The sequence below is a fragment of the Hippoglossus hippoglossus genome, chromosome 7, assembly GCF_009819705.1.
Source record: "Hippoglossus hippoglossus isolate fHipHip1 chromosome 7, fHipHip1.pri, whole genome shotgun sequence".
NCBI lineage: Eukaryota > Metazoa > Chordata > Actinopteri > Pleuronectiformes > Pleuronectidae > Hippoglossus > Hippoglossus hippoglossus.
In genome coordinates, this window is record NC_047157.1 from 26,548,373 (window position 1) to 26,560,872 (window position 12,500).

Sequence of the window (12,500 nt, forward strand, 5' to 3'; positions counted from 1 at the left end):
TTCCTGCACTTATTTTAAGATCACATACTTCACTGACACAGTATACTTCACTGACTGTGTGTGTGTGTGTGTGTGTGTGTGTGTGTGTGTGTGTGTGTGTGTGTGTGTGTGTGTGTGTGTGTGTGTGTGTGTGTGTGTGTGTGTGTGTGTGTGTGTGTGTGTGTGTGTGTGTGTGTGTGTGTGTGTGTCATACCGTAGACCCAGGCAACTATTATGCATTCCCAGAATGCTTGCCACAACAGAGTCATTCCACTGGCCGAATAGTAGTCAAACAACTGGAAGACGTACATCCCTCCCTGCAGGACGACAGATAAAGATCCAGTTTTAAAATTTGCGTTCACACGTACTCGTCCTCCGGAGAAACTGCAGTGCAGGTCTGAAAGCAGCTTTTGTAGATGTTTTAACCGTACACCACAGCTTGGTTACAGAGAGTCTGATGTGTGAGTGTGAACAAGGAGAAAGTTTCCTCCTTCTCTCCCTGAACGTCTGTTCTCTGTGACTCTGCTGAGTGGGTTCCATCTCCTGTGAGAAGAACTGACTGAGAGTCAGCTTCAACTGTCACAACCAGCTCCAGTTGAAGAGTGAAGCTGAACTGAGATCAGTTAAAAAGACTCTGAAGTTATTTTAAAAACCAGAGTTTATCTCCAATATTCAGCAGGAAACTTAGAAAACATCAATAACTCTACACAGAGTTTGGTGGATTTGTTACAGCTGCAGCTCTTCAGGGTCAGGAAGCAGAGGATCATGGGTAATATTCAGCATTCAGTTGTGTTTCAGACAGTCACAGTCTGAGCACCACTTTGTTTTTTCTCTACATGAAAACAAATTCATCACTCGGACACAGAGCCCAACTGAGTTAATCAACACGTGTGGCTGCAGGTGGCGCTGTTGCTCAGTAACAGTTACATAGTGTCGCGTGAACTAAAATCCAGAAAGTCTGTAACGTACCTGCGTCACCATGGAGAGATCAATAATGAAGCACAGTAAACAGCATATCGCCACGGCGATCTCCCTTTTATATCGATGGTTGTATTGTCCAGGGAACAGATCCAGGATTCCAGTGACAAAACCCTCAACGCCGACGAACTGGAGACAGAGACACTGAGTCAATACTTCATCGAACCTCTGAGGGAAAGTCCCAGGTTACAGCAGCTCAGACAGAAAGAAATAAAATAAGGAATTAACATAACTAACTAAATAAATCTAAATGTAAAGATTGTCTAGACATGACGTATAAATTCTGCTGTGGAAAGATCAGTGTTGTTGTTTTCAGCTCATCCACACGGGCGTCTTATCACCAAAGGCTCTGGAATCTCCTGCTGCCTTCTTCATATGTGAAAGACAAATCCCAGGAAATGTCCGACACTATTTTCTCATGTCTGAATACAGTTTATGTTGAATGTTGCAGAAGTGAGATGAAGCAGTCGCTCACCTGACTGTCCAGCCCCAGCAGCAGCAGCATGAAGAAGAAGAGCGACGCCCAGAGCGGAGCCACCGGCCACAGACTGACGGCCTTCGGATACGCAATGAACGCCAGACCTGGACCTGAAGCACACGTTAGAGGTTAAATACACCAGTAATAGTTTTATTCTACAGTGATCACAACCGCTCTGTGATAACTTAGAGAAAGATCAAATCAAACTTAATCTTTCTCTTTTTCATTATTTGTTTTTCTAATTATTTATTCTCGTAATATAACAACTTTATTCTGGAAATGTCCAAATAGTTTTTCCTTCATGTTTTATATAAATAGTATTCTACTCCATCGTATAAATCAAAATCCTCCATTAAGTTATGTGTGTAAATTCATCTTTAATGTAGTTGGTTAGAGTGTCGACAGGTTTCCTGAGCAGACCCTCATGAAATAAAGACGAGTCACATGTCGTGAGGTGAAAGGGCCTGGTTCACTAATCCCACAGTTAATACTGCACACACACACACACACACACACACACACACACACACGTACACACACACACACACACACACACACACACACACACACACACACACACTCTCTCTTCATATGAAAGCCTCAGACTGCAGCATGTGAAGCTGGTTCCACCAACTGGTTGTAACAGTGTTGTATTGAGATGCTTCATGTGAAGAGGCTTATAACAATCATAATACTAATAACAACTGTAATGATCATTATTATTATTATAATAATAATGTTGGGACATGGAATTTGTGAAACAAAGTTCGGCCTATATGTGCAGTCAAAAGCCTGAATGTCCCTTTGTTCTGGAGAAAACCAGACCCTCCAGGACTCAGTCTCCCAGGGGCCTCAACGTCACACAGAGGTGTGAAAACCCCCCCAGGGACCCAAGTTTCAACTCCTATTGGTCACTCTGGGCCCCATGACCTGTGAGGTCACTGGGCCAATATAAGGCCTGTTCCCCCTCTTTTCTACCTCTTTTCTACAATCCCTCCGAGGGGAGAAGACTGTCCAGCCTCTTTCCATTCACCTCTTCGAGAGGAGCACACCGCTCCTTCCACGAATCCTCTCAGAGGAGAAGGGCGACGGTCCAGCTCACTCTTTCAACTCAAATCAACTTCATGGAGGAGAGTTGCAGCTTCCAGCTCATCTCACCAAGGAAACCTCCTCGCACCAACCTCTAAGCCGCGACGCGATGTCCTGCAGGAGAACTTCAAACAGCAACTGAGCTGCACAGCCCAACAGAACCACGAAGGCAGGAGCCACACAACCAGCAAGACGACTTCACAGAACTTCGAACGGCACAGCAACTTCTTTTTTCTCCTTTCCACGGACAGGTAACACAACTGGGCTTAATAATTATACTAGGCTAAGCAAAGACTGTTCTGATGTGATGTTTATAAGTTTGATTTGTGTTGCTGTGATATTGTGGTTACAAGTTATTTGAAAGTTAATGTTAGTTATGCTCTTCAGTCTTTCCTTGCATGCATCTAGTAACTTTCCCTAATTTGGCACCAACACAGACACACGCATATCGCAGCACCTAATTATCTCTGACCCCCGCTACATGTCGTAAAACATTCCAAAGGGGGAAGGGTGTTATCTCTTTGGCCAGCCGCCATTTTGGAAGCATGCTGACTCACACAGACACACACACATGCATACTCACATATCTATCTTTGTTTAGTAAGTACACCGTTAGTAATTTGTGTTTTTTATACTTTATTATATTCATAATAAATGTTTTTCTTTCATAAATGTTTTTTCATTAATGTTGCATAAGTGAATTTTGCCAACCTCTACACTGTCAAGAACTCCATATCCTTCAACTTAGCTAACTATCTATATGGTAATTTTGGTTATAGTTTAATTTAATTGTTAATCAGAGTTCCAAATTTGTAGTTAGTACTTTTATGAGACTTAATCAATAAATCTTTTCCCTTCCTTTGAAGGGTGGTGCCCCGAGGTAACTTTAATCAATTAAAGTTATTATTTAATATTAATATTTTTAATATTAATATTCAATATTTTATTTTGATAACCAAATTTATTGAATGCCGAAAGGCACACCATTTTATGGTATCACGTTTAATGCATTATTGCACAACAATAATGATCATGTAAAATGAGCCTTCAGTGAGTGATGAGCTGAACCTGCAGCTCCAACGTTCAGAGACTGAAAATAAAGATGGACGATACATTTCCACTGAAGTATTTCGGATACAAACTCCATCTTGTGCTGATGGAGCCAGAGTCTGTGAGCCCAGGAGGTGTCCACGAACCAAAAGGTCAGCAGTGCAATTCTCTCTCATTCCATGTGCCGACGTGTCCTTGGGCAAGATACTGAACCCAATATTGCTCCCGACGGCTGTGCTGATCGAGAAAGTGCTGCCCATAACTGTCTCAATGGCAAAACTGTTCTGTGAAGAGCTTTGAGTGTCATCAAGACTAGAACACGGTTCCACCAGCTGTCAATCATGACGTCTCAGCCCATTTTATATCATCAAATGACCCCTTAATGTACAGTAGAGCTGGAGGAGCATATTTGAGAGAAACAGCTGTGTGTGTGTTTACCTGACTCAGCGACCTGTGAGATGTCGACTCCCTGCTCATTGGCCATGAAGCCCAGAATAGAAAACACGACGAAACCAGCGAAGAAACTGGTTCCACTGTTGATCAGAGCCAAGACGAAGGCGTCTCTGCAGCAGACGAGAGACGAGCTCAATTAATCATCCATCAATAATCAATATAAGAAATAAAGGAACTAATCGTTCATGAATCGTATAATTATCATTTATATAAAACATCACCATGAACAGATGTTTTTCCAGAGTCATCATTATTTGCTTTGTTAGTGTGTGTGTGTGTGTGTCGTACTTGTAGCAGTCGTTGTTGAAGCGGTTGTAGCTGCCCAGCGCCGTCAGAGCTCCCAGTCCGATGGCGTAGGAGAAGAAGATCTGAGTCCCGGCGTCTATCCACACCTACACAGAGATCACAGGTCAGAGGTCAGAGGTCAGAGGCGTGATGCGTTCACTGCTCGGCTCAGAGTCTGACATCATTGGTTAACGTGGAGATGTGGATCAAAGCAGCGTCTCTCTGGGAGAATCTGATCGGAGGTTTCTGTTCCACTAACATCTCACCTGAGCCTCCAGCAGTTTGGACCAATCAGGTTTGATGTAGTACATGATGCCGTCGTAGGCTCCGGGTAGAGTGACACCTCTGACCAGCAGGATGAAGAGGACTACGTAGGGGAAGGTCGCTGTGACGTACACAATCTGAAACACACACACACACACACACACACACACACACACACATTATGACTGTTATTATGAATATTTGCACAATACACACCTAACGGCTGGTCTGCCACGCCCCCTAACAAAGCCAGGTAAAGCGAGAGTGGCGGCTGACTTTTCCTAAATGCGCCAGAAATATTTCACCAATCACAACCAATCAGAACAGACTGGAATTTATCAGGAGGGGGGGGGGGGTCTTAAAGAGACAGGAGCTAAAACCATGTGTTTGAGACAGAGGCTGAAAGGAGGAGCAGCAGCGATGGACCGTCTGAGGAAGGTCCTGTGTTTTCTGAGCATTAACATTAAAAGTGATTAAAATTATCAACCTGAGATCAGTTTGGGTTCATGTTGAACTGCAGCTGGAACCGATCGTGTGAATGATCCTTGAACCGGACTCAACCTGAGAGAAAACAAATATGAACCTGATCTGAGCAGTAACCGTCTTTGTATGATGCCAGTTTTCAGGGTAAAACTATAACTCATAATTTACTGAGGATTTCCCAGAAGGAATGAATGAAGGACACATGATTTGCTTTTCTCTGTGTATTAAAATCTGCTGTAATTAAAGAATTATTTATTATTTATTTATTATCAATAATCTTTCATTATACGTCTTAACTTCAGCCTCTGAAAATGAAAATAAAACTTTTTCAGTGAACCGTGATGTATCTCTCTCTCTCTCCCCCTCTCTCTCTCCCCCCCCCTCTCTCCCCCCCCCCCCCCCCCTCTCTCTCTCTCTCTCTCTCTCTCTCTCTCCCCCCCCCCTCTCTCCCCCACCCTCTCGCTCTCTCCCCCTCTCTCCCCCCCCCCTCTCTCTCTGTCTCCCCCCCGCTATCTCTCCCCCCCCCTCTCTCTCTCTCCCCCTCTCTCCCCCCCTCTCTCTCTCTCTCTCTCTCTCTCTCTCTCTCTCTCTCTCTCCCTCTCTCTCTCCCCCTCTCTCTCGCCCTGCTCTGACCTGACACTCATCTTTCAGCGTCCTGCTGATGATCAACACTGTGAAGTGTTTGTGTTGGTACAGAGAGCCGTGAGACCAGACACACACAGACACACACACACACACACACACACACACACACACACACACACACACACACACACACACACACACACACACACACACACACACACACACACACACACACACACACACACACACACACACACAGCTTGTGGGTCGTCCTCATATAAAGACATAATGAAACTACAGTTTTACAGTTTCAGTTAAAATTCCTGCTATGCCATGTAAATTCTTTTATTTATTATATTTATTAAAATGATGATAGTGACATGCTTGTGTTACCTTCCCGGTGGATTTGACTCCCTTCCAGACGCAGAAGTAAACAAGAACCCAGACGAACATCAGACACAGCATGAGCTCCCAGTGAAAGCTCCCAGGTACATCCAGACCCGGCGAGATGTTCAGCACCTTGTTCCTGCACAGAGACACGTGAGGTTTTATTCCACACGGCTGTGACCTTTCAACTGTGGACAGAACCCGGCGATCTGGTCATTGTGTATCTCAGTGTTCTGGAGCCACTGTAGTTTGGCAGCAGCAGAAACTAACACATTTACACGTGAACATCACAGACCAACAAACACAAAGAGGAATTCTTCTTCTTCATACACTTTAAAAGCATTATTCAGTTGTTCTGTGATGCTTCCTGATGCCATGTGGACGGATGCTGGGTTCAAACTGAAAACATCCAGTTAGCTCCCATCAGTGATTTAACTCTTTATAACATGAGCTAATGTTGTCGGTGACAAGACAGCCAGTTAGCTAACAACAGCTAACGCTAGCTAGTGTTAGCCAACACAAGACATCACTTTGATTCTTGTTGTTTCAGAAGCTTCTGATGACGAATATCAACGATGATTAGAAAAATTATTTTCTCCTTCAGAGTCTGATCTTTGCACTGATTTTACAGATTTATGTCATAATTAGTTAAAGGATTGTTTGACTCTTTGTATTTATCTTATTAAAGAATGTGTCCTTTCTTGTTTTTGTTTTATTATTCCTTACTAATGTGTCAGAGGCGTCTGAGCTTTGTTATTTGTGTCTCAGTAAATCCACAGAGAATTTAAAAGGTGAGTGTCCTCGGTCCAGATGTGACGGCTGAGCAGCAGGTTCTGGATTAATGTAGTTTGGTCATTGATTTGAGTCTGATATCAGTCTGCTTCATGTGACTTATCTCTAATGTTCTCTGATAACCTTGTGAGGATATCGTGCCCGTTCACCTACTGGAGCTAAAAAGATACAGACAACATTTATTGTTCGCCTGAAATTAAATTACAGAAGCAACAGCCTATGCCTGACATTTACAGCCCGTAGAGAACATTAACGTGGAGGTGATTGAACTGCAGGACAAATCAATCACATCTTAACTTCAATACTAAATGATATGTACAAAACTTTTAAAAATCTTATGTCAAATTATATTCATATTTGGTGCCATATTTAATTCTTGGAAAAATCCGCTCAACTTAAAAAATTTGAAAAGTGAGAATAAATTTCATGTCTCAGAACTAAAACCTGTTGAAGAATATTAGAAAAACAAAGCCAGTGTGACCCAACATCACCAGACCAGTTCAACGAGCCCCACCTGAGGTCGCCTCAAGAAAAACTGAATCCAACAAACTGACCCAGTGTCCCGATAGAACACAATCTACTGATCAGAACCAGAACTTACTCCCAGAACTCAATGACGGGCGATCGCGAGGTCGCCAGGTCGGCACAGGTCATGTTGTTGACGATGGTGGTGTTGGCGAGGCTGCCGTTTCTGCATTGCTGATGATGAAAGGTCTCGATGCAGGTGGGCGTGTTCCATATGTTGTCACAGGTGGACCACGGGAGGACGGAGTTAAAAGACTTTATCAGGTAGTAGAAGCCCCAGGTCAACACCATGATGTAGTAGGTGTTACAGAAAAACACGATCACCATGGAGGCGTAACCGAGACCTGAGGGAGAGGACGAAGACACAATATGAAGTCAGTCGCTTTTATGTGACTTAAAATGTGTAACGTGTCTAAACTCATTTTACCGTTTCAATTTGACCACTCGTAGGAAACCAAAGTCACATGACCTCCAAAACCCAGGCACCCGCTTCATACTTGTGCGTGTTTATTACATTCATTTAATACACTGATTCGTGTTTAGCTCCCCGTCGGGACACTGCAGATGTGTGTTGACCGTGGGTGTAGTCGCGTGGGATTGTGAAGGTGGAACTGAGTCAACATCAAGTCCACCGACACCAGCTGAGGTTTACAGAAGGTCATTTGCTCCTGTTACCATTGACCTGATAAATAGTTTGTAGGGCTAACAAAGATATAAAGAAATTAGATGGCAAAGAAAGGTGTGCGAGAGTGTGTGTGTGTGTGTGTGTGTGTATGTGTGTGTGTGTGTGTGTGTGTGTGTGTGTGTGTGTGTGTCTGGTAGTTTTCCAGCCGTGTGTGAAGGCACGTAGAGCAGGATCACAGATTATCACCTCCAGATAAACCTCCACAGAAAAGCTGAATGTGTGTTTTCGGACGTGTCCACTCAAACGCAACTAAACTGCTTACTGCGTGGATTTGTGTCTGTTACCATGGCAACGTGACCTCAGCAGGGATCTCGAAGGTTATGATCACCACCTTTGTGGACTGTCCAGCAGAGACGGACAGAGCCACAGGAAAAGTGGACATGACAGATTTAAAAGCCAAAATGAAACGTCCTGTTACCTCGATAGAATTTGAGATTTTGGTTTTAGTCTCACTATCTTAACGATGTAAGATTCAGTGGTGGAAAGTAAGTGGGCGGAGCTTCCTGAAGTTTTTCAGTTATCCATGTAAAGAGATTTTAGGCGGTGAATTTGTGGCGTACTGCACCTTTAAAGAGCGGAGCGATGTTCCAGACATTGATGCTGCCGGCCTTCATGAACTGTCCCAGAGCGATCTCCAGGAAAAAGATGGGGATTCCACCGACAAAGACGATGAGCATGTACGGGATCAGGAAGACGCCTGCAGGACGAGACACATGATCAAACATCGACTGACATCACTTCATCTGACACGACGTCATGACATCATCATCTCACATGATGTCATCTATCACATCATGACATCATCAAACACGACATTATGACATCATCTCTCTCCCTCTCTCTCTCTCTCTCTCTCTCTGTGTGTGTGTGTGTGTGTGTGTGTGTGTGTGTGTGTGTGTGTGTGTGTGTGTGTGTGTGTGTGTGTGTGTGTGTGTGTGTGTGTGTGTGTGTGTGTGTGTGTGTGTGTGTGTGTGTGTGTGTGTGTGTGTGTGTGTGTGTGTGTGTGTGTGTGTGTGTGTGTGTGTGTGTGTGTGTGTGTGTCGATCACACCAATTAAAATACCAGGGAGAGGGTTTTCCTAATTGTTCATTCATGTCTCTCGTCTCAGTTCGTAGTAAAAGTAGATGAGTAATCATTCATTCATTCAAACAAACAGTGCATCATAAAATAATACTGCCACGTGGTGAGACAGCAGTTACTCCTGAGTCACAGTAACTCACGTCTACACTTTAAACTATTAACCATAAAAATCCTCATGTGTCACAGTGATGCCCCCCCCACATGTCGACAAACCCCTGAAATGATCAGCTGATTCATCGATCCGTCTTTTGAGACTGAATTGAACGCAGCATCTATTGCACTTCTGTCCGTCCTGAGAGACGGATCCTCACATGTGACTCTCTCTGAGGTTTCTACGTTTTCTCCCCATGCTCTTGTTTTTATTTTGTAGTTTTACTCTTGTTGAGGGTGAAGAACAGAGGATGTTGCACCTTGTTAAGATCTATGAGACAAATTGTGATTTGGAAATGTGGGCTATACACAAAAAATTTGATGGATTGATTGTCAACTAAATAACAACTGAATGACAGCACAGTCAATTAGCAGTCAGGTTAGCATTAGCATGTCGCAATACAGTATTCTGGTGTGTTAGGCTAGCATGAAAACATGAGCTGCTGGTGAATCATGACTGGGGAAAAAGATGGGAGGTGGCAGGGCAGCTCAATAAGAATACACACACACACACACACACACACACACACACACACACACACACACACACACACACACACACACACACACACACACACACACACACACACACACACACACACACACACACACACACGAACCTGCTGCTGTCACTCTGATCGATAGCCACACTGATACTGAACAAAGCTCCGCCCCTGTTCAAACCACGCCCCCTGTGTTTAAAGCCACACACCCTCTACCGTCTGCCAAGCTGGTGTGAGGGATTATGGGAAATGACGTTTCACAGATGACACTGTGGAGCTGGGACAGAATCCAGAGTCCTGGTTTGACGATTAATTGATGATCAGAATAGCTACTGATTCATTTTCGATAAACACACTGATGAACAAACCAATCAGAAGCTGGCTTGGTGAGGGGGCGGAGCTTGAGTTTTGTGTGTTTGTGTGTGTATTGGGCCTCACCTCCTCCGTTCTTGTAGCACAGGTACGGGAACCTCCACACGTTGCCGAGTCCCACAGCGAATCCAACGCAGGACATGATGAAGTCCATCTGCCGTGTCCATGTTTCACGCTCAGGGTATCCCGGCTGAGGCCTCGTGACCACGCCTCCTTTCTTGTCCAGACCAACACAAGCTCCACCGCCACCATCTCCAGAACCTTCCACGAGGCTGACATTAGCAGCTGCCGCAGGGGGGTGACCGCCACCGCCACCATTGGACATAAGAAGGGGGCTCTTTTTGGTCTCCTCCAGGAGAACCAGCGAGCAGGAGGAGGCTGGAAGGGTCTGCTTCTCCATCCCTCAGAGCAGGAACCAGGCAGGAACCAGTCCACAAACCAGGAAGGAACCAGGCAAGAACCAGACTGCAAACCAGGAAGGAACCAGGCAGGAACCAGACTGCAAACCAGGAAGGAACCAGGCAGGAACCAGACTGCAAACCAGGAAGGAACCAGGCAGGAACCAGACTGCAAACAAAGAAGGAACCAGGCAGGAACCAGACTGCAAACCAGGCGGGAATCAAGCAGGAACTAGGCCACAACCAGGCAGGACTTAGTCAGTAACCAGTCCACAAACCAGGAAGGAACCGAGAGGAACCAGGTGTCAGGGGGTTTACCTTTATACTTGATTCCTTTGAACTCCTTTGATGTTTTGTCCTGTGAAATCAGTCAGTAAAGGAGCAGTCCACAGAAACACCTGGGCTCCTCTCAGCTGTTTTAATCCTGGTGGATGTTCGCTGGTCTCTTCAGTGAAGGATCACTTTGATTCTTCTTTCAGTCCCAGTTTCAAACCAGAGAAGAACCTGCTTCACTTTCACTCAGTTCTTCTGTTTGAGTGTAAATTCAGTTTGGTCAGAGTCTCTGCTGCACTGGTGATATGATTAATATCAAGTGGAGCCTGAGTCTGATGCTTTATTGATCGATTCTTCAGATTCAAAGTAGAAAAACACAAAATCAAAGGTTCTTACAGTAAAGACTGTCGTGGAAATTTATATTTAATCATACACAAAGTCATACATTGTCTTTCGGTAAGTTCAATTCTAACATCTGCAGATGGACTCGCCCCACACATCACCTAGAGTGTTGTGTAACAAAGAGCAAAGAGCATAGGAGAATCAATACATTTATACATCACAAGCCCCTCCCTGAGAGGAGCAAAAGGTATTCCTTAGCTCCTTGATGTCTGATCAGGGTGGGCAGACATCCTGTCTCCATCTCTGTCCCAGACCCCTGGAGTGACTTCTGGCTTGAACCATCTGTCTCAGAGACTCCTTATCTTCGTTTACAAGACAAAGACCTCAGTCCTGTATACAAGACAGAGATCCCCGCACCCCTCTGCTCAGACACCTTGAGTGACCCCTGCAGTGAACCGTTTGCTCAGTGACACTCAAAGGGAGGAAGCCATAAACATCTAAGTTCCTTGAGCAACACTTGTAAAGTCTAAGTTAACTCACGGGAACACATTTGTTCATACATCCTTCTACATACATGTTTGTTTCTTCTATTAAACATTACCCAAATGCAGAAATTCCCATCACAAGACGAAGGTTTCTTTCCCCCCTCTCCCTCTCCCTCCCCCTCTATCTCTCGCTCTGTCTCTCTCGCTCCCTCTCTCGCTCTCTCTCTCTCTCTCTCTCTCTACCTCCTCACCCAGTCTATCTCTCTCTCCTTATCCTTCAACCTCCATCCCTTCCTCCCTCCTCTCCACCTCTTTCAGGAGTAGTGTTCCTCCGTCTCTTCCTCTAGAAGAAACGGCTTCATGTTGTTGTGTCACGACATGTTGATCTTTGTCCCGTCGCCGTGACGAAGAGAGAAACAAGTTTACAGACTCTTTACGACTTGGACGAAGATTTCACCTCAGACACACTGAACCTGATATGAGGATGTGTACGTGTCACATGTCACGATGGAGCGCACGGAAGATTGACCTGTCTACGACTCCATCAGTCGACTTTTTATCATGTGACTGATAAAACCTTTGAAATCACCGACACAAGAGTTGGTTGGTTTGTCGAATTCCGATGAATGTGAAGAAGTCTGAGACACGATATTCTCCGGTTTCCTGTTGGAGTGAACATCAGGACACAAGTTCAACAAAGTCTCTGAAGACGTCTGAGATAAACCAAAGAGTTTCCAGCAGCACAGTGGAACCAGCAGGAGGCGTCCTGGAGTCCTCCTTAGTTCAGGGAGTTCACTCTCACCTCAGTGACTCCTCTGTCAGTCAGAGGAGAAACAACTGAGGTGATGACATGACTAACACCTG

The 12,500-nt window shown here is 44.8% G+C and overlaps 1 protein-coding gene across 1 annotated transcript in view; it reads right to left on the reverse strand.

The window, feature by feature from the left end:
- The window catches only part of LOC117764303 (sodium- and chloride-dependent creatine transporter 1-like), an 11,522-nt gene extending 920 nt beyond the window's left edge, over positions 1-10,602 (reverse strand). The window contains exons 1-10 of the mRNA XM_034589958.1: positions 10,205-10,602; positions 8,599-8,730; positions 7,425-7,692; positions 6,038-6,170; positions 4,579-4,713; positions 4,316-4,419; positions 4,013-4,137; positions 1,433-1,545; positions 949-1,086; positions 194-296 (exon numbers count right to left, since the gene is read on the reverse strand). Coding sequence (XP_034445849.1) covers positions 194-296; positions 949-1,086; positions 1,433-1,545; positions 4,013-4,137; positions 4,316-4,419; positions 4,579-4,713; positions 6,038-6,170; positions 7,425-7,692; positions 8,599-8,730; positions 10,205-10,538 — 1,585 coding nt within the window. The 5' untranslated portion in view covers positions 10,539-10,602. The remainder of the gene's footprint in view (positions 1-193; positions 297-948; positions 1,087-1,432; positions 1,546-4,012; positions 4,138-4,315; positions 4,420-4,578; positions 4,714-6,037; positions 6,171-7,424; positions 7,693-8,598; positions 8,731-10,204) is intronic.
- Positions 10,603-12,500: the final 1,898 nt, after the last annotated feature.